This window comes from Polyodon spathula, chromosome 5, assembly GCF_017654505.1.
Source record: "Polyodon spathula isolate WHYD16114869_AA chromosome 5, ASM1765450v1, whole genome shotgun sequence".
NCBI lineage: Eukaryota > Metazoa > Chordata > Actinopteri > Acipenseriformes > Polyodontidae > Polyodon > Polyodon spathula.
This window is the reverse complement of record NC_054538.1, coordinates 40191580-40211450: the sequence shown is the minus strand read 5'-3', so window position 1 is coordinate 40211450 and position 19871 is coordinate 40191580. Positions and strand designations below refer to the sequence as shown.

General features: G+C 36.3%; 1 protein-coding gene across 1 annotated transcript; it reads left to right on the top strand.

Annotated features, from left to right (window-relative positions):
• Nucleotides 1-9067: 9067 nt before the first annotated feature.
• LOC121315954 (zinc transporter 1-like) lies at nucleotides 9068-18620 on the top strand. The gene is made up of 2 exons (XM_041250588.1): nucleotides 9068-10441; nucleotides 13013-18620. Exons 1-2 carry the CDS (start codon nucleotides 9841-9843, stop codon nucleotides 13924-13926), a joined length of 1515 nt encoding a protein of 504 aa, XP_041106522.1. The 5' UTR covers nucleotides 9068-9840; the 3' UTR covers nucleotides 13927-18620.
• The last annotated feature ends 1251 nt before the right edge of the window (nucleotides 18621-19871 follow it).

Genomic DNA, 19871 nt, shown 5'->3' with positions numbered 1-19871 from the left:
TATATATATATATATATATATATATATATATATATATATATATATGTGTGTGTGTGTGTGTGTGTATATATATATCTATATATATATATATATATATATTATATATATATAATATATATATATATATACGCACGTGCGTAATGTGGTAGGTCGTAAGTTCTGATTAAACTGTTCTATGGTCAGAATTATGACTAAATTGGATAAGCTGGATTTAACAGTTTTTACATTTAAGTGCTAGGATTTAGCAATGTCCAAAAGTGTTTTTTGTTTTGTTTTTGTTTTATTATTTTAGTTATAAATCATTATAGCACACTGAACTTGACTAATATACTTTATTTGTGTGAATGTTTGGAATGATAAATACATGTGGCAGGGGGTAGAATCCGTTTCCTGTCACATTGCTTTAGTAGTTTACATGGAATTTGGAAACACACACATTTTATGGCAGTTGTTAATTTAAAAACAAAACAGTAAGTTGAAAACCCTTTTTCAACCTACTGTATTTCACAAAGCAGGCAAGGGATTCCTTATCTATATTAATATTTGTTTGTTAACTTTAATATCCCATGTTGTGTATTATCTATCTGCAAAAACAGAATTAATCAAAACACAAAATGTGATATTAAACAATAAAGTTTAACATGAAAATAATAAGAAAATGGAGATTATATAAAGTATCCCTTTAATCCTCTTGTGTACAATTTGTGTATTTTTATTAAGCAAATCTACAGCATTCATGTATGCTTAATACCATTAATTTCTAGTTGTGCATTCCTTGACACATCAAACAAAAATATATTAAAACCACATCATATAATGAAATGCAATAATTTTATAATGCATTTTAAAATAATTAAAGGTAATTGTAATTTAGAAGGTTACAGCAAAACTAAGAGGAGACAAATTTGCTTTACTGTAGAAGTTATTCCAAGAAACAACCACGTGTCAGCTTTAACAAAGATATTTTTAAAAAGTTCTAGCTCTTTTATGTTTTGTTTATGCCTACAATAACACACATGTAACTCAAGGTGTCACTAAACATCCACATTTCATCTGCACCTAAATAAAAGAGCTCTGCGTTATTTCAAGGTGCAATCAGCCATAGGTTGTACTATAAGTGTAACATCTGATTTTTCTCACAAATTACCTTCACAAAAAGGCATGGGTAGGAATTGTTCATAGCAACCAACAATTGGCTCCTAACAGATTGTGACTTGAATTCTGAATGTCTGTTTTAGTCTCCAGGGGGTAATATGGATGTTTATGAAGTTTCAAGCACAGCGAATACATCAGTAGAACTGTTCTTAAAGGGCCCTCTCTATCTTCTTTAATAACCCAAGGGTTTAAAAAGAATGTCTTGCCTCCTAGGTATAAAAAACACTCTCACTTAAGATTACAATTTGAATATGTATTCAGTAGCGTCCCATTTTATACAATAAATCAACCAGTAAATATATATATATATATATATATATATATATATATATATATATATATATATATATATGTGTGTGTGTGTGTGTGTGTGTGTGTGTGTGTGTGTGTATGTATATATATATATATATATATATATATATATATATATATATTATAACTATATATATATATATATATATGTATATATATATATATATATATCCTTATATTGTGATATGGAGGAGAAACACGGTAACTACAAAAGGTATATATACTTATTTCAAATGACATACTGTATATATAAATTGAGAAACACTGTAACTACAAAAGTATATATTTTTCAATGACATATCCCCAAAATTTTAATCAGACTTTAACTCCAGAATACATCCTAGATGTTGTGGTCATCATTAGTTTCAACCAAGACATGGGGCCCAATCTTCGAAAGGTTTGCGCATCGCGCAGAGGGGTATGCACGTCGCAAATGGCTGTTGTGCTGAAATTGTGCTAAGTTACCATATTCGAAACGTCATTTTGCGCGTGGCAATCTATTCTTCGCTGTGCAGAAATAAAATGCATGCATCGCGCAATATGGGGGGAGTGGCCGAGAATATGCTTGATCCTGGTATATTCGAAGGTATGCGCCAAACACAAAACCAAGTTTGTGACACGCAGAATAAGGATTGTAAAAGGACTGTGTTAACTCTGCGCACACTACCATTCCAACACTGACTACAAACAGGCAACAATGGGAAACGTGGGTAGCACGGAGCAAGGGTAGCATGTACTGGCTTCGGAACACATATGAGGAGCTCAGCAATGAGCAAATCGTGTCCAGGTATCGTCTCGACTCATCTATGTCACATGCTGCATGATGACCTGGCCAGAGCAAACCTGCGCAGTCATGCCTTATCTGAGCAATTGGTAGTGTCTGTCTGTATGTGTATCCTGGCTACGGACCTACCAGAAGATAGCAGGTGATACAATCACCCAGTCAGCCATGTCCCGCCACCTCGACCGGTTCGTAACCATGTTGCTACAACGTACTGAGGAACATATTAAATTCCCCAGTACTACAGCAAACAGTAGGAAATAATGCAAGGCTTTTATGAGGTTGCACACCTGCCGGCAGGTGCAATTGACTGCACCCATATTGCTATCTAGGCACCTGTTCCAGTTGTCCTGCTCTATCAGGATTCCAGTTGTATTCGGAATAGTGGGAAATTTGAATAGCTATTCCATGCCATGTAAACAGGGTATTCCGAATGAATCTGTCCGTATTCTGGATACCAGTACTCCAAAAACATAATACTGAATACCCACTTAGTATTAGGATACTATCGGAATACTAGCCTTTCTAGACAACTTATTCAGAATACCAGTTTGTGTGCCCAACAAAGCCTTTGCAAAAACTGTGCACAAATATATTAGTACTTGTATGACCCCAAACTGGTTGCCAACTATGCAATATCTTCCTATTTTTTAAAACGTTTTTTAGTAGATCAACAGTCAATACCAGGCGGAACACTTTCAAGATTATATTTTAGGACACAACCTTAAATAATGTTTTTAACTTAGGACACTGCACCTTTAACATGTATCATACTCTTAAAGAGAAATAGCTTCCAATGTTATTTGATTTATTTGTTTCACCTTTTCCTTGGGTTTTTATCATTTTTGCTGTTGTTGAGAGCGGTTGTGGGATACTCTGATTTGGTTATTATAATGTTCTCTGTCTTCACCTAGCTTTGACCTTGTCTAGAGAAATCTAACACTGAATACACTTCCCCTATTTCATTTAACAATGCTGACATTGCTGTTCAACTCTCCTATATAAACAAATATAGATAGGGTGAGTAGGTGGGACCAGTCAAACTAGAAAACCATGTTGTTACATGAGGAAGGCTGTTCAGTCCTAGGCAGTTAGAATTTTCTAAACAATCTTACTGACAGGTCAGATACAGAGAAAATTGATAATAACTCAACATTGAATCCAGAATTACTCAACATAAAAGCAAACATCATAAAATGCAAGGGACAGGTTAAAAAAAAAAAAAGTGAAGCTCCTTAAATTTGCTCTCAATTTCCAAACAATGGCATGTAATGGCATCACTGGGTGAAGGCTATCAGTGAAACCAGTAGAAAGTTGCATATTGAAACAGTCCAGTGCCTCTTGTGACCCACAGATATATGGATGAGTGTGATAAAGCTGTATTTACATGCAAGGGGCATGGTATAGATTTCATAAACAACTTAGATTCTGTCATAAAGACGTGAAAGGCTGATTAAAAACTTAATTGTGGTCAGGTGAAGCATGATGCTTTTGAAAAGAAAATAGCAGAAGGTTATGCATACTTGAATGCCTTTGTTTTTGGTAATATAAAAAGCAGGAATTGAAGTGCAAGGCTTAAACTTACAAATTAAATTGCTAAATGATCATTGAGTTTTGTCAGGGATTCAAAGCTAATCTGATATAAGTTTACCACAGTAAATTTGCACGGTAATTTTACAGTTTTCCCATGCTTTTTGTTTGGTTGTACTATGCATTTACAATAGTTTATTGTGGTTTGCCATGTTTATCAATATGCTTTATCATACCTCACTGAGCTTTACATGCTTACCGATGCTTTACTACACTTTTACTATGGGAGACTTTTTAAATTTGGTGTTGAACATTTTTACCTGTTCAATTTTTTGGGGTTTCAAACCATTAAGACAATATTCTTAAGCTACTGTTGTCTGAGGGCTTGGGTTTGAATCCAACTCTTGTCCAATGAGGTTGTCGGTCATCCAAGAACCATTAAATCTCACTATTAGGCCACAGTTTGCCACAGTTGAAACACTTCTTGTTAGAGGCCCAGGATCCAATGGCAGAGGGTGTCCTGAACAGGTCAGGATTAAAACAAACAGTGCCATTATTCATAAATTGCAAACTTAGGATACTTGGTTCAAGTACTAGGAAGTGCTCTTTCAATAAAAAAAAAAAAAAAAACAAAGCAAAAAAAACAAAGCAAAAAAAACAAAGCAAAAAAAACAGCGTCGGGGAGTCTACAATTTTCATTCAAGCATATAGCTGTCACTGTGACCAATACAGCATGCATGAACCAACTCTCTTGAGCCCTAAGCTGAACTTAGGTATTGTTTTCCAGCTTCTCCTGTATACATATGGTCAGGCTAGATCAATTATCCAATTTAGCCTGACCACATTCTCACAGGGTTTTTGCTCAATTGTAACCCTCTCCCTGCCAAATAAAACACAACTAAAATATTTACATGTGCATGGTATCTGTCCTGCCACACCGCTAAAAAAAACATAACTGGAAAGTGACTAGTCAAAAACTGTTCCAAGCACATTGTTTAGAGTTTCAAAAGGGACATATATAAATTCTGACTTAAACTCACTTAACTTTATTTTTTGTTTGAAAGTTGTGTTAAAGGCTTGTGATGTGTATGGGGATAAATTAAATTTAGCATGTTTGATGTGCTGTGTCTTTTTTATATATTAGAATACACAATATGTGTGCTTGTTATGTGACACAAATTTGCACTGCATACAAACTATGTAACGAGATCCCCAGCAAACTACCGTGTAATGAAAACTGACAGCAACATGTTGGTAGCTTTCTGAAATTGAAACCTCTGTCTACTGATATACTTCTTGTTTGAGCATGACTATGGTAATGGTACATAAATATTGTGATATTGTAATATTGTGTATATTCTAAGACTAAATAATTTATATATGGAGAATAATATATGGGTCAGAATATATTACCACACAATAATATGTCTGCAGTTAGTTTAGAGCTAGTGAAATAATCTTGTTTCTCCCGCTGAACCCAAAATACGACATTGTGCTCTTTACAGTGCTTGTTGTTAGTGATAAATATGGCGGTTGTTGTTGACAGTAACCCGAGCGTTGCAGGCAGTAAAGATGTAGGTAAAAGTCTGATAAAAACAGCCATGTACATACGTATGAACATGACTGATACCAGGCTTTATTTTTTCCCAGTTTAGGGATCTGTTGCCATGGTAACATAGAATATATATATATATATATATATAATATATATGTGTGTGTGTGTGTGTGTGTGTGTGTGTGTGTGTGTGTGTGCGTAATATATATATATATATATTATATATATATATATATATATATATATATATATATACGGTATATACATATAGTATTACACAATTTTATTCACATAATTTAAAACACATTCTGATTCACCAGCTGATTTATATATATATAAAATTCACCAGATGTGATTGATAAATGACAGAACTGTTTTACAGCAGGTGCAGTGACTTTTTACTGTGCTCATTAACAACTGACATCACAAAGATGCTGCAAAATGATCTGTTGATCTTGGGCCGATATTGTGACTCATGGTCTCCCAGTTCGTGGCTTATCTTAGACAAAGTGTGTCTGGTTATACCGTCTCGTCAGGTTTGAAATTGCTGGCTGTGAGCACCCAAGACGGCAAGCTACAGTACGCTGCCCTAGTCCAGCCTCCAACATGCTGATTCCACGAAGGCGTTGCTCTCTTGACAGATGTGGCATATTGTTTTTTTTTTTTTTTTCTGTTCTTTTCTTTATTGCGTTTATTCAAGCTTGCAACTCAACAGCTGAAATTACTCAATACTCAATGTCCAATCAACTGTCTCACTAATTAGGTGATTAAGTGCATATGCTTCAGTCATAGTCACTCAAGCGTGTCATGGTCAAGGAGGAATGATCGAGTGATTAAAAAGAAACCAAAAACATTCTGTCAATGTCCATCATTTATATACCTTATTTTTTTCGAAAATAAATGTGTTATAATAGTGATAAGTTTCTTTTGATGCTCAGCATATATATATATATATATATATATATATATATATATATATATATATATATATATATATATAGTGTAGCATGCATGGGGGTAGGCAGTAGCAGGGCTGGTATTTGACGTAATCACACACAAAGACATAAGGCTCTTTTATACAGTGCTATCGGCGCTATGCTTTAGTGCGAGACGTCCTGGGTTTGCACCCGTCCCCCGTCTGTGTGTGGATTGCCTCGCCCAGTGTAATGCACCTTGTATAAAACCATCAAAGACTGTAAATGTCAGGAGAAGAATATCATTGTGATGGTTGATGTTGTATTGTGATGTATGGATGTGATTTTGTTTTTTTTTTTAAACAGATTTCTAATCACAGTTTTACATAAATTCTTAAGTAACCCCTTCAGGACTTACTCTTAAAACAATGGATCATTTATTACATTTAGTCTGTGTAAATTATTCAAACAATTATTTTATTATTTTAGAACCACTTATATGATAAAAAATAAAAACAGAAGTGACTCATCTTCCAGCAGAACAGATCTACAGTGTTACAGAACCATATGTTGTAAAGTACACAAGGCAGTGGGGTCACTGAGTTTTTCCCCCAATACAGAGCAGCTTTAAGGCATTACCATACTCAACATTTCATTAATTCAAGTCTTATTTATTTTCTGTGCCTCAATCCAACCTCATTAACCTCAAATCTGTCCTGTTTTTTAAAGGACTGAATGAGGTTGTTATTTAGGGATATCCATTAGGTTTGTCTCACTTTTAAAGCACCTCACTCATTTTTCCTTTTCCTTCTGTTTTGCTGGCAATACCCTGTTGTGCATTAAATAGTGCTGGGCTTTACCAATATAAAAACACTTCTGCTGAGCTAGCCTTTCATGCACCCAGGATTTAAATCGTCTATGACAAGAAACTAGAACTAAAGAGCAACTCCTAAACTCATAACAAAGGCACTAACTAAATAATTCCATAAATCTTACATATTTTGCATTTCCATAAGTACATTTCAAATTTGAAGTTTTTCTTTTTTTTTTTAACATAATATCTGTTATTACTTGAGGTTTAAAAAAAGTTATTAACTTTTTCACCAGAAATCTGTTACACTTGTAATTCCTGGGTCATTTAAACCCAGCAGTGTCTTCTGGGCCATACCATGTTACTGGGTGAAAGCAATAAGTCAATAGGGGAAGCAGCTTGTTAGTTAATGAAAGGAAAGAAGTAGTTGAAGAGGGTAGGGCCAATTTCATCCTCCTGGTGAAATTACCAAGAAAGTACACCACTATCTGAAAGCACTGATACCAAACAAAGATTTCTCTAACCTTGTTATTATGTTTTAAAATAAAAATGTTGTGTTACAATAACACGTTTCTTTCAAAACTGGACACATAAAAGGAACACAATTGCTCAACAGAAAAGATTTATGGAATTATTTTGTTAGCAATAATCACTTTAACACTGAAATAAAATGGGAAAACGTGTATGTCAACAACACATTTCTCAATTACAAAATGTTTAGTTTACCTTGACTGCCAAAATAAATACAAAATAAACTGGATTATACAATTGCCAGTCTAATAATTAATGTAATATTATTTGGGATCATTTTGTAAAATTATATCCTGTTGGAACAAATGGACGTTATTTAAAAGGTTACAAGTAACATATATTTGGTGGTGTATTAATGCAGCTATTAATCCTGTGTTGTTCTGTGCATTTGACTCCATATCAACAAATGATAAAAGAGGACTTACTGTGTTGAATGTTGAACTGATACCTAGAGTCTTTCTTCTCAATATAGCCTTGAAACCATACCACACACAAAAAGTAAAAATGTGAATAAATGTTGAATTATATATAATCTCACTAACGTGGCTGTGTGGTGTGGTGATTAAAGAAAACAACTTGTACCTATGAGGCCCCCAGTTCAAATACTGGCTTGATCACTGTGTGACCTTGAACAAGTCACTTAACCTCCTTGTGCCCTGACTTTTGGGTAAGATGTTGTAAGTGACTGTTCAGCTGATGCATAGTTCACAGACCCTTATCTCTGTAAGTTGCATTGGATAAAGGCATCTGCTTAACAAATAATATATGGACTCAAAAGGGGCAGACAATGTTAACCAAGTGGCAAATAAATATACAAGAATCAGGTAAATTCAATAAAACTTGATTTTACAGATGTCAGCTGCATTCGAGCTGGCAGCTCTGGTATAGAGAGCTCAGCAATACCTACCCAAAGGGCAGGAATATCCCATACCTAATGCTGTGGTGGTCGTGTTCCAGTTGAAAGGGAACCAAACTGTCTAGAACTGTCTTAGACTAACCTTGTGGATTTATTGTCTAATAATGTTGGACTTTAAATTAATTTTTAAACAAGAAAATATAAATATATTGATACCATAAGTGCAAAAAGAATATAAGACTCGTTAACAAAAAATAAAGAAAACATGTAGTTGCAACCATAAGACTGGGGTTAAAAAGAGCATAGATGCATTGCGATTTACTTCAATATCTCAAAAAGACGTTCTTAAAAATAATACTATAATTTTAAAAATGAATAAACTGCCTACACACACACACACACACTAACTCTGTACACCTTTTCTGATGAGTCAGCGTGACTCTTCTCAAAACAACATATGTGCAGTGTGAAAAACTAAAACAAACCCTCAGTGGTGCTGAATGACAAAAGAAATACGGGGCGTTCTTTACTGACAATTGTATGTTACTGACTGACGTTTCAAACATCCAATCTCAATCTCAAGACTAGTGGCGTCAGCTTTCGGCTCAACGCGGCGTATTACAAACGGAACAACTGTGGGGCTGGGCCAAACACAATTTGACAAGAAGCGACTCCCTGTTAGAAAAGGTAAACTGTTTCAGTTGGTTATATGATACAAAGATTGATAACCCTGGAGCCCAAAAAGAGACAAAAGCCTTCAAGAACGTCCTCCAACGAAGCGACGAGGCGGTCCTTTGTAAATCTCCTTGTTCCGTGTGAAAACTTTACCGGTTTCGGGTGCAAAGTTTCAAACCGTCTGCAAACAACGGAGCTCAAGACTAAGCGGTCCCGTGTTTCAATTTCCTGTTTTTTCAGCTCCTTTGTTTCCGTGCTTTAAATCGCGGATTCGGAAGTAAGGCAACCTAAGGAGTGTTTTTTTCCCGAAGAACTCATTATACATTTACAGCGACACATTGTAATATTTCAAAGGAGCAGGCAGCCACACAGATAGAGTACAATAAGTCCAAGTAGCCCCAGGCAATTGATAGTCACCGCATTTTGCTTGATTCTGAATGATTCTGTTGGTCTGTGAGTATATTTGCTGTTATTATTATATCGCGTTATTGTTACTGTAACAATATACGTATTTTAAACTGGAATTACAGTCGCCTGAGTGAATCTTTTTTGCTATTGTTATTATTATTCACACATGCAAAACAAAAGATTGATACGGTTGGGGGGCTGTAGTACTCATTTATTTATAGTTCGTTTGTCTTGGTAATGTGTCCTCGTCTAGGTTTGATTTGCTGATCTATAGTATTTTTTTATAGCATACTTTATATACATTCAGGTAAAATGGCTTTTGAGCCTGACCGGGTACGGCTGCTGTGTATGATGTCATTGACATTTGGGTTTTTCATTGTAGAGGTTGTGGTCAGTCGTATAACCTCTTCTTTGGCTATGCTTTCGGACTCTTTTCATATGCTATCAGATGTAATTGCTTTAGTAGTGGCTTTTGTGGCTGTTCGTTTTGCTGAGAAAACACAGTCTACCAGCAAAAACACCTTCGGGTGGATTCGTGCCGAAGTGATGGGTGCCCTGGTGAACGCTGTGTTCCTGACTGCTCTCTGTTTCACCATCATACTGGAAGCTATCGAGCGTTTCACTGAGCCGCAAGAAATTGAGAACCCGCTGATGGTTATCTGGGTAGGCGCTGGGGGTCTCCTGGTCAACCTGTTTGGTCTCTGTATGTTTCATGGACACTCGGGGGGCGGACACGGGCATTCCCACGGTGGTGGTCATGGACACTCTCACGGAAATAAGAAAAACAAAAGAAACAAAATATGCAAGTCCGAAACCCCGTCAGGGAACGGGTCGTCTGTGGAGGAGACCAATAACCTGGTAGGACACTGCAACAGCCCCAAAATAATTAATTCTGACAGACCTGAAAGACATGGTACGTATGGATTTTATTAATTTTCAATTTACACATGCACATAGTTTGCGCATACCATGTGTTCATATTATTAATATTATCTCTGATTTGACGAATTATTCATATATCACTATTGGAGATTAATTATCTCCGTTCGATGGGGGAGGTGTAGATAGGATTTCTGTAAATTGGTACATTGACACAAATAATACACAGTACAAAGGAGGTTGATTATTAACAGTTTTTATGACCAGAGCAGTACTCCTTGGGTTGGATGCTTACTTTATTTCAGTGTACTGAGATCCATTGAAAGGGCTAAAATACTTTTGTGTTGGGGACACTTTTTATGTCTAAATTACTGTTAGCAATAACAGAATACAGTTCATAGCCGCATGACTTCCTGTTGGTTATTTACAGAATTTAGCAGATGGTGTTAATCAAGTATTGCCTAATAACACAACACTTTCCTGTCAGTCCATCTGCACGTGTTAAAGGGTTATTTCACACTGAGTCATATTTTCACTGAATCAATATTTAATATATTGTACTTGCAGCATATACACAAAAAAGGATACTTTATTAGTAGTTGGGTGTTGATTGCATCCAATGCATCTCGCATGTTTCAACGTTTTGATTTTAACATGATTAATCTATTACACTATTGTTTGTATTCATTTTCACAGGTACACAGGTGAGACACCTCACACTTCAAGTTCACTTGTATTTAAAGGTTTTATTAAGACAATTCAGTCAATCGCAACTTAAAAGCTGTTGTTGGAAATTCCTCAACAAATGAACTGAAAATATCAGCCAATTGTGAAAGAAGTATTGCTTAGTATTTTTCTGTTATGAGTGAGACTAATGATGACAGCATGTATCCCTAAGCTTGATGTTTGTTTTGTAAAGCAATCTTACCTGGAAAAGGCATCTTTTGATAGGTGTGGTGTGACACATGAAGACATGAACCTATATAGGGTTACAGTGTATTCACTTTTTATACGTATGGATTTTGATCACATACTACAGTATTTGCATAGAGATTTCTACAGTATTCATGATCTCACAATAACTGGAAGACATTTTTGGTATGTCAGTTTATAACAAAAAGTAATATCTGATGTTTATATTTTAGAATGTACATTTATTGCATTTTCTTGATGGTCTACTTTTTATTTTTATTTTACTGCACCCTAGTAATAAAAATAAACTTTACACATATATTTCAACAAGTCTTTTGTCTGTGTTTACTTTAGTGGCACAAGGCTATGGTGATCTACTTGTGTGAAAGTGATTTGAATGCAGTACGCATTTTAGAGTACAAGATGTACAACACTGACAGCAGCGCTCCAGATAAGGTTTTAGATTATTGAGTAGTATTCTCTAATTTGGACTATGCAAGTAAAATGTATTTTGGGCAAGTTAAATGCAACATTATATGTATATGCGCTAACTTATAGGGTATGCATGAACTACAGCCTTACATTTGAAGTGCAATGTTACTTTGAACTACTGTACAGAAAACTTGGTCTGCCAATAAAAACCAAAACAATTTCTTGTTTGCTTTATTGACCACCAACAATATGACTGAAGCAAATAACACAGAAACAGAAGGAATATACTTAACTAAAAGGCCTGCTTGCATATAATATATTACCTGCTTGCTTGCATATAATATATTACCAGTGATTTAAACTAAAAAAAACAAACAAAAAAAAGTTTTCTTATGCTCTCCCTTTCCAAGTCAAATAGGTAAATTGATAGGCTAGGTTGAAGGGGATAAAGATAGCCCCAAGAAATCCTAAGGCTTATTCACCAGTCACAAATGTACATTGGATTCAACAGTATTTAATACAAAAAAAAAAAAAAAAAATTATTGAAAACCCGTACTTGCAAGTCAAGTGTTTCTGGCAATTCCCAGACAGGCTACAATTAGCTGTACCAAAATGATTCATTCTGTAGCTATCACATGCAGTATATTAACAATTGACCATTGAGCAGCAAAATTGCTGTGCGTATTCTTTTAAGCGTTACATTTAAATATTGTGCATAGTTCAATGTGTAAAACACCCAGTATGCAGTATATTAGGAGCGCTGCTGGCAGGGTTATCCTGTTTTCCCACAGTACGGATACCTGTAATATGTTTTATATACTTCACAGGGACAGATGTGTAATGTAGCTTGTTTAGATATGTTGGTATGTCCAGAGCCAACTGTTTTATAAGGAGCGCTGAAACTGTACATCAGCAACCTGATTAAAATAATGTTGTCAAACCAGGGATTGCATAATCAGTGTCCAAAAACAACATTTTCAATGTTGCACTGGGCTGTTCATTAGTGTTCTGCATGCCGTGAAGTGTGAAAACCAACTTAAAAGGAAAATAGACAAGCAGTATGATGCAGGCAGGATGCCAGTTGAAATTGATGATCCTATTTCGTTCTGTCCTACCAGGGTGATTGCAGATACCCACTGATAAATTGCCGAAAGGAGAGTTTGACAGCCCTTGCTCACCATTAGCCAGTGATTTATTGTGCTCTTACCAGACACTAAATCGTCATGCTGTGTAACGCCCTCTCTTTCTCGTTCTTATATAGATCTGCTGCAAGAAAACAGTTTGGATAGCCACATCAACAGGAACACTCGCTACGATGAACTGGATCACACTGATGAGTCCGCTTCGCAGCTCAACATGCGTGGCGTCTTCCTGCACGTCCTGGGGGATGCCCTTGGCTCAGTCATTGTGGTGCTGAATGCCATCATCTTCACTTTTGTGTGGCAGCCCTGTGTTGAAGGAGAGCCATGTGTCAAACCATGTGTGGACAGCCACTGCATGGACCATATCCACATCAACCATACGCTGGTGAGCGCGCTGAGGAACGGCACCCAGGCTATTACCAGTGCAGGGCCCTGTTGGGTCCTCTACTTGGATCCCACTCTCTGCATCATCATGGTGTGCATTTTGCTGTACACCACATACCCACTTCTGAAAGAGTCAGCCCTCATCCTGCTTCAGACGGTGCCCAAGCAGATCGACATGCAGCGACTGAATGAAAAGCTGCGCAGCGTGGAGGGCATACTGGCTGTTCATGAGCTGCACATCTGGCAGCTGGCAGGTAGCCGCATCATTGCTACAGCCCATATCAAGTGCCATGACCCCACCTCCTACATGGATGTGGCCAAGCGCATCAAGGATTTTTTCCACAATGAGGGTATCCACGCCACCACCATCCAGCCAGAGTTTGTCACTGTCAACTCGGAATCCCGTATCTCTCTATGCGAGCTCTCCTGCCGGACCCAGTGCGCCCCTAAGCTGTGCTGTGGCAATGGAGACAAGCCTGAGATAAAGGCCACGGAGAAGGCCATGGGATTGCCCATCTCCTGCCTGGAGGTCATCGTTGAGTCTCCAGAGGACAGGGGCAGGGAACAGCCTCCTGTTGAGGTGGAAATCCAAGTGGGTGCAAGGTCAGATGGAGAAGTAGTCCAGAGGGAGGTAGAGTCATCTTTGTAAAGCAGCCAAATTGGGTGGGGGAGTTAATAGGGGAGGGGGTGTCATTGTGCACTGTAGTTATCTCAAATAAACACAGAGGGTAAGGGATGTGGGGGGTGGGTTATGAAGGGTGAAATTTGATTTTAATTCCAGCAAATATGTTTGCTTGATAACTTTGCAGCCCCTCTTGTTAAATCCCTGTTTTCTCAATAGTATGGTAATCCATGTTAGGTCATTTCTCACCGACACATGATTAGAAACTCTTGCATGTGTTTCGTTATCACTGTTTTGTCGGATGTTGTAACAGTGGTGAAGCTGCTCTTCAAAGAACATTGGAACAAAGGTGAAGAAAAACTGAAAGTTAGTTATTTCAGGTGGCATTTGCTGTCCAACAATGAATTTTTGTGAACTTTCTCAAGAAGCATACTAACACATTACAATTTGATTTGCAATTTTGTCATTAAATACCATTTATTATCTATTTAAATAAATTATTAGGGTAAAATCTTGCTAACCACCACCCACAAGAAATGTTAGATTTGTCATTGTGTGTGTGTGTGTGTGTGTGTTTTAAACATTCTTTTTTCATTGTTACTCATGTTTGTGTAATTTTAAAAAGTTGTTTTTAGTAGGTCACAAATGTTTTTGACATAACCCCAGGGCTGTGTCTATAAACTGCAAGTAGAAGCACTACCACTGATCTTTTGTGTGCGCTTATGTTCTTTTGTCAGAAAAAGGTCATTTAAGCACCCCTGTTAAACCCAGAAATCTATTATAAACTTGTTTATTTCCAATTTCTTCTGTTTTAATGCAGTCTGTTTCTTGTAGTGCTTGAAGTAATTGGAGACAGAGGAAAATTGATGTTACAGCTGAAAGCCATGTACATACTACACAGGGTGTTTAAAACTGTAACTAAGTCTGATACAGAATGACAGTATTGGGGAGAGGATGCGGTGGGGGTTGAACCAAATGTACAGGCTTTTTTTGGTGTATCGTGACTTGCATGTCAGAGTTGTCCCTAAGGACAAGAAGCCCCTTTCATAATGCTTTGATATTCTCCAACTAGTCTAGTCAATATTAAGATTGAAAATAATTAGCCATCAATCCCATTACTTTAAGTCCCTTTTATATTTTTTAAATATTGACATGGCCAGAGAAAAGGCTGCTTTATGGCAGTTTAGTAGCTCTGGAAGAACACCCCTTCCCCCAAATTCTGTAGCGCTGTTAGGATGGCTTTATCTTGTTTAAAACTTGGGGATAACTCTGCATATTAGCAATTCAACTTCTTCTGTACATTATTTCAAGGATTGAACCGAGCATTACATTTACTGTCTTTCCCATGTTGAATGGGGTTTCTTATTTAATCCTCTTAAGCAATTGTTGCTGGCTGATTGCCATCTGCTCTAAATCTGAATAAAACCGCTGACTTTTTTTTGTGGGGGAGGGGTGAACCGTTTTTTTTTCTTGCAGCTGGCAGGACTGGTTTGATAAAGGATTTAAATTTGAGGATGTAATAATACATAACTTGCATTGCAAACAACAACTCCTACCTTCAGCACTACAAGAAAAAAAAAAACAACTAAACTGCTTCGTACACAAACCTTGCAGTATCAGTTCTGGCTTTTTGTATCCTTTGTGGTCTTTTCTCTATCGTAACTCCTCACCCTGTTCTTTTGTAATTGTGATTTATTTTCTTCTCTTCCAGCCAACCCCTCTTTTTTTTTTAATATATTTATGTGATATACCCTACCCCATTTGACAGAAACAAACAATAAAACGGTTGCAAATGGTCAAGATCACAATTTGTTCAGACCACTGTATTTTCCCCCTTATTTGTAGTTAAATATCTAAGGATAAGCAACTCTAGAGCTACTTTGGTTCCATTGTTTCTAATAGATTTTCTTCCAGGGCATTGCCCTGCTACTTTGGTTAAACAACCCCTTACGCTTATGACTAATTGGAGGCCCACAAAGCATAAGAAGGTTAATTCCATAACATCCACGATATGTGAAGTTGGACCCTATTCCCCGTGGTTAAGTGCATATGCTATACAACAAATTAGCTGATTTCTTGACCCATAGTAGTAAGTTTTAACTTAGCACATTGTAGTTTCAACTGTACTAATTAAACTACTTATTGCTACTCATATGTGCTTATTATACAAATGATTGTGTAAGACAACCCAGCATGTGCTTGACAGAAGTATTGTGCACCTAAGCTGTTATACAAGTGCATAAAACGTGTGTTGCTTTGGGAGCTTAGACACTGCGGGAGAGCCCTAGAAAAAAAAAAGCAGAAGTTCTTATGAGAAAAAGTAATATAGAAAATAAGAGCTCAAAGGATTTGGAGAATAAATTCATACATGAAGTGTTACAATACCTAATTAAACTGGTCCACAGTAAGTGCAATGCTCTGTGAATACCTTAAGACTCAAGGTAACCAATTCAGTGGAGATAATATATTTAGATACCTTTTATGAAAGTTCTCAACTTTTTTTTTCAGTGTGGTTATTTATAAGAGTGAACGTTTATCTGCTAAGGCCTTAACCTGTAAATGAACAGTAATGTTGCAAAAGTTGGTCAACATGCAGCTGCTACACGACAGTGATCCTTATGTACTATATTCTATGTTCACCCTTTAATTACCTACTGAGATTTGCCAGAATGCCTTACAAAAAGTTTTCTTTGTGTAATCCGTTTATTCAGAGTCAGGACAGCATGGGTTCAGAATATTCAAATCCTTTGAAGAAATGCAAAGTAAAGCTAAAGTACATGGTGTTCTTTCTTTCAAAATTGCCCCTGATTGCATGAGGCATAGTTTTGATTATGAAGTGGCATGACCTATAATAAGGTATTGAACACGGTGCCTCCTAGAGCAGGGTTATATTTTAACCCTTTATTCTTAACATTTCTTCTTTGATCCTAGAGTTTGTAACACTATTATATTTAACTTACTATATTAAACATTTCTGCTGTGCTCCAGGAGTTTGCACATCTTAGCCTGGTTCTGTAATTTAACAAAGGTACAGTCAAATCAATGTATGCAACTTTTGTACTTTCAAAAGTATCCCTTTGAACATTCCGTGGACATTTTTTTTAAATTAACACATTTGAATACAAGTTTACTGAAATAGCAAGTAGGTTAGGTTTTCAGACAACTTTTAAAAAGCTGTCATTTCTATGGGAGATCCCCCATTTATTGCACATGTTTCCTAACAGGGATTGCATGAGGATGAAAAACACTGTTGGTCCAATGTTTCCACCTTTTGCACTTTGTAGTATATTTCAGTGTAACAGATTACACAGTAATGACCTTAACATTAGCAAAGAATGGAAGTCAAGACCTTGAGACCTTAGAGTTGTATATCTTGTATTATTTTATTAATATTGTAATCTATTTTTGTGGCAGGTATTGCATCTATTTTACTTACTGGAAGGTAAATTGCTAATTTCACGTATTTTAACAAAAGCTGGATTCCATTCAAATATTATCCCAACACTAGACATTAGACCCCAATGATATTGCTGCTGGTGTGTGAAATCTGTCTGGAATTTTCTATTACTGTTGGGGTTTTTAGCAGATAACCACATGCTTGCTTTTCCCTGGTCTAAGGTCTAAGTTGTGTGCTCTTCAGTGGGTTCAGACAGAGCACACTGATTTCAGTCACCAAAGCTTTGTCAGCCATTGGGAATTGGTTGTTCAAGGTGTCTCATCATTTGAAGTTCAGCGTTAGGGGTTCCCTCCAAAGCCAATTGGCCGTTTGGTGTTCTTATAAGTGGGGTTAGTCCCTATGGTGGCGCAATATTAAAAAAACAAAAAAAAAAAAAATTACTTTTGATGCTTGAATTGGAATCATAAAGTGGCTGACTATGAGTTACATCTAAAGGTCCTCGGTTTAAGGATCTATCTGAAACAAGTAGATAAAATATGAGGGCATGGAAACCTCTCTAACTCTGCTTCTGTTTTGTGTTGTAGCTTGACTTGAAATAATATGGGATTGTACTATATTTCCTAATGCTGTTAGTGCAAATATTTGTCAGATCAGAGCTTGAAAACATATTGGTATGAAAGGCTTTTTCTTTATTCCCACTTAAGTTACTTATTTAACAAAAGAGGTTAGCAGTGTCAGATTAAAAAAAAAAAAAAGTAGTTTATTGATTAACTGTCTTTTTTTCATTAGCAAATCAGCAGAATTGACTGAGCTTTTCACTGCTGGTGCAAAAGTTTTCTCACAAAGCTTAATTTCCAGGTTTTCCAGTAACCATTCTCCCTTGCTGGTTATTTTTAATGCCTCGAGGTAGCTAAAGATCTTTAAGGTCTCTCTTTACATCACAAGCTGTAACTGGTCTTGACCATCGCAGATAGAATTTCTGCGGTATCTCGTTCTGCCCTGCAATTTCAACTGTATCAAGTGAACTCAGTTCAGCCAAAGCAAGTACTAGATGGTGATTGGATGGACATATGAATTTGATGAAAAAAAAAAAAAAACTTTCAGCATGGTCAATACTGAAACAGTGTAATGCAACCATACCAATGTTCTTGTTCTTGTTATTGTTCACTAAATGTTATGATGCAAACTGGCAAAGATTTATTTTTCAAATGCAACCCTTAAATATGTTTTTCTTGTGCATAATGCACAGACAGGGTGATCTTTATTGTTTGTTGTGACTGTGAATCTGTTTTTATAATTGGTGTTTGTGTGTGTGTGTGTGTGTGTGTGTATGTGTATATATATATATATATATATACATATCGATATATATCTAATATATATATATATCAGACATGACTGTTGACAGTCCTGTTTTTTTGGGCAAAGTCCGGGTGCAGTTTTATGCACCCTTTGTCTCTCTTTTTGATAATATAGGTGCAGTCCACATTTTCTCTGTCAGATTTCATAGAATGTGCATTTGTGTAACTGTTCTTGATCTTTTGCAATTCTGAATACTGTACACTGTTTTCCAAAGCTATTTCTACCTCGTGCAGAGGCTTTCAGAATGTTTTATTGATGGTGTAAATATAAAAAAAAAAAAAAAAAAAAAAAAACTGATTGAAAAAAAAAAAAAAATTGACTCATGTACTATTTATTTTGATAAGTGTTTTTGGATGATGGCAGTTTGGTAGAACAACTGATGGCAAAGGACCCCAGCCTTAATTGAACTAAATTTAATTTTGCCTCAGACTCTAAGTTTAAATACAAGTATTTTTATGATTTGTAGTAAAGGCGGGGGCAGAGGGGGGTTCTGAAGCTGCACAAAATTACAAAACTCCCGCTAATGTATAGTATGTTTTACCTGCTTGCCTCTTCTTATAGCCTCTCCCACCCCCCACCCCCCATTTCGTATTTAAATGGGATTAGTTGTTGATAATTAGAGAATAGTGGTAGATTCTGTAACCCCATACTGTAATAAACAGTGTGGCAGTAATGCAGAACTTTAGAGGTTAATAATTTTAAGTCCTCTTTAAGACATTCAACCTCAAATGAAAGCAAAGTACTGAGTTATGAGGAAGCAGGTTGCAAAAGCTATGCTGGGATTCCCCTAGGCGAGTGCTTTGAAAGAAGTACAAAGCAAGTTGGAGTAAAGAATAGAATGACTCTACTTTTCAGCATTAAATGACTTGCTATTTGTTTACTGGCATTTGAATGGGCACTTTTTAATACTTGCCGTTAAATTTAAATGACTCGCTGATGTGTTGTGACAGAACAATACTAATTTAGAAAATACAAGTTTTACTACTTAAAAAGTAGATATGCGTAACATCAAAAAGTTTTATTTAAGTAAAGTAGTCTATAAATGTATGTAGAAAATGTGGGAACAGTGGGGGTTACACTACACTACAATACAAAAAAAAAAAAAAAAAAAAAAAAAAAAACATGATCCTTAAGCCTATATGAATATGAGATTGAGAACGGGGGTATGTAAAAGTACATACAGCTTCATGCACTGGCAGTTCTATATCGGAGT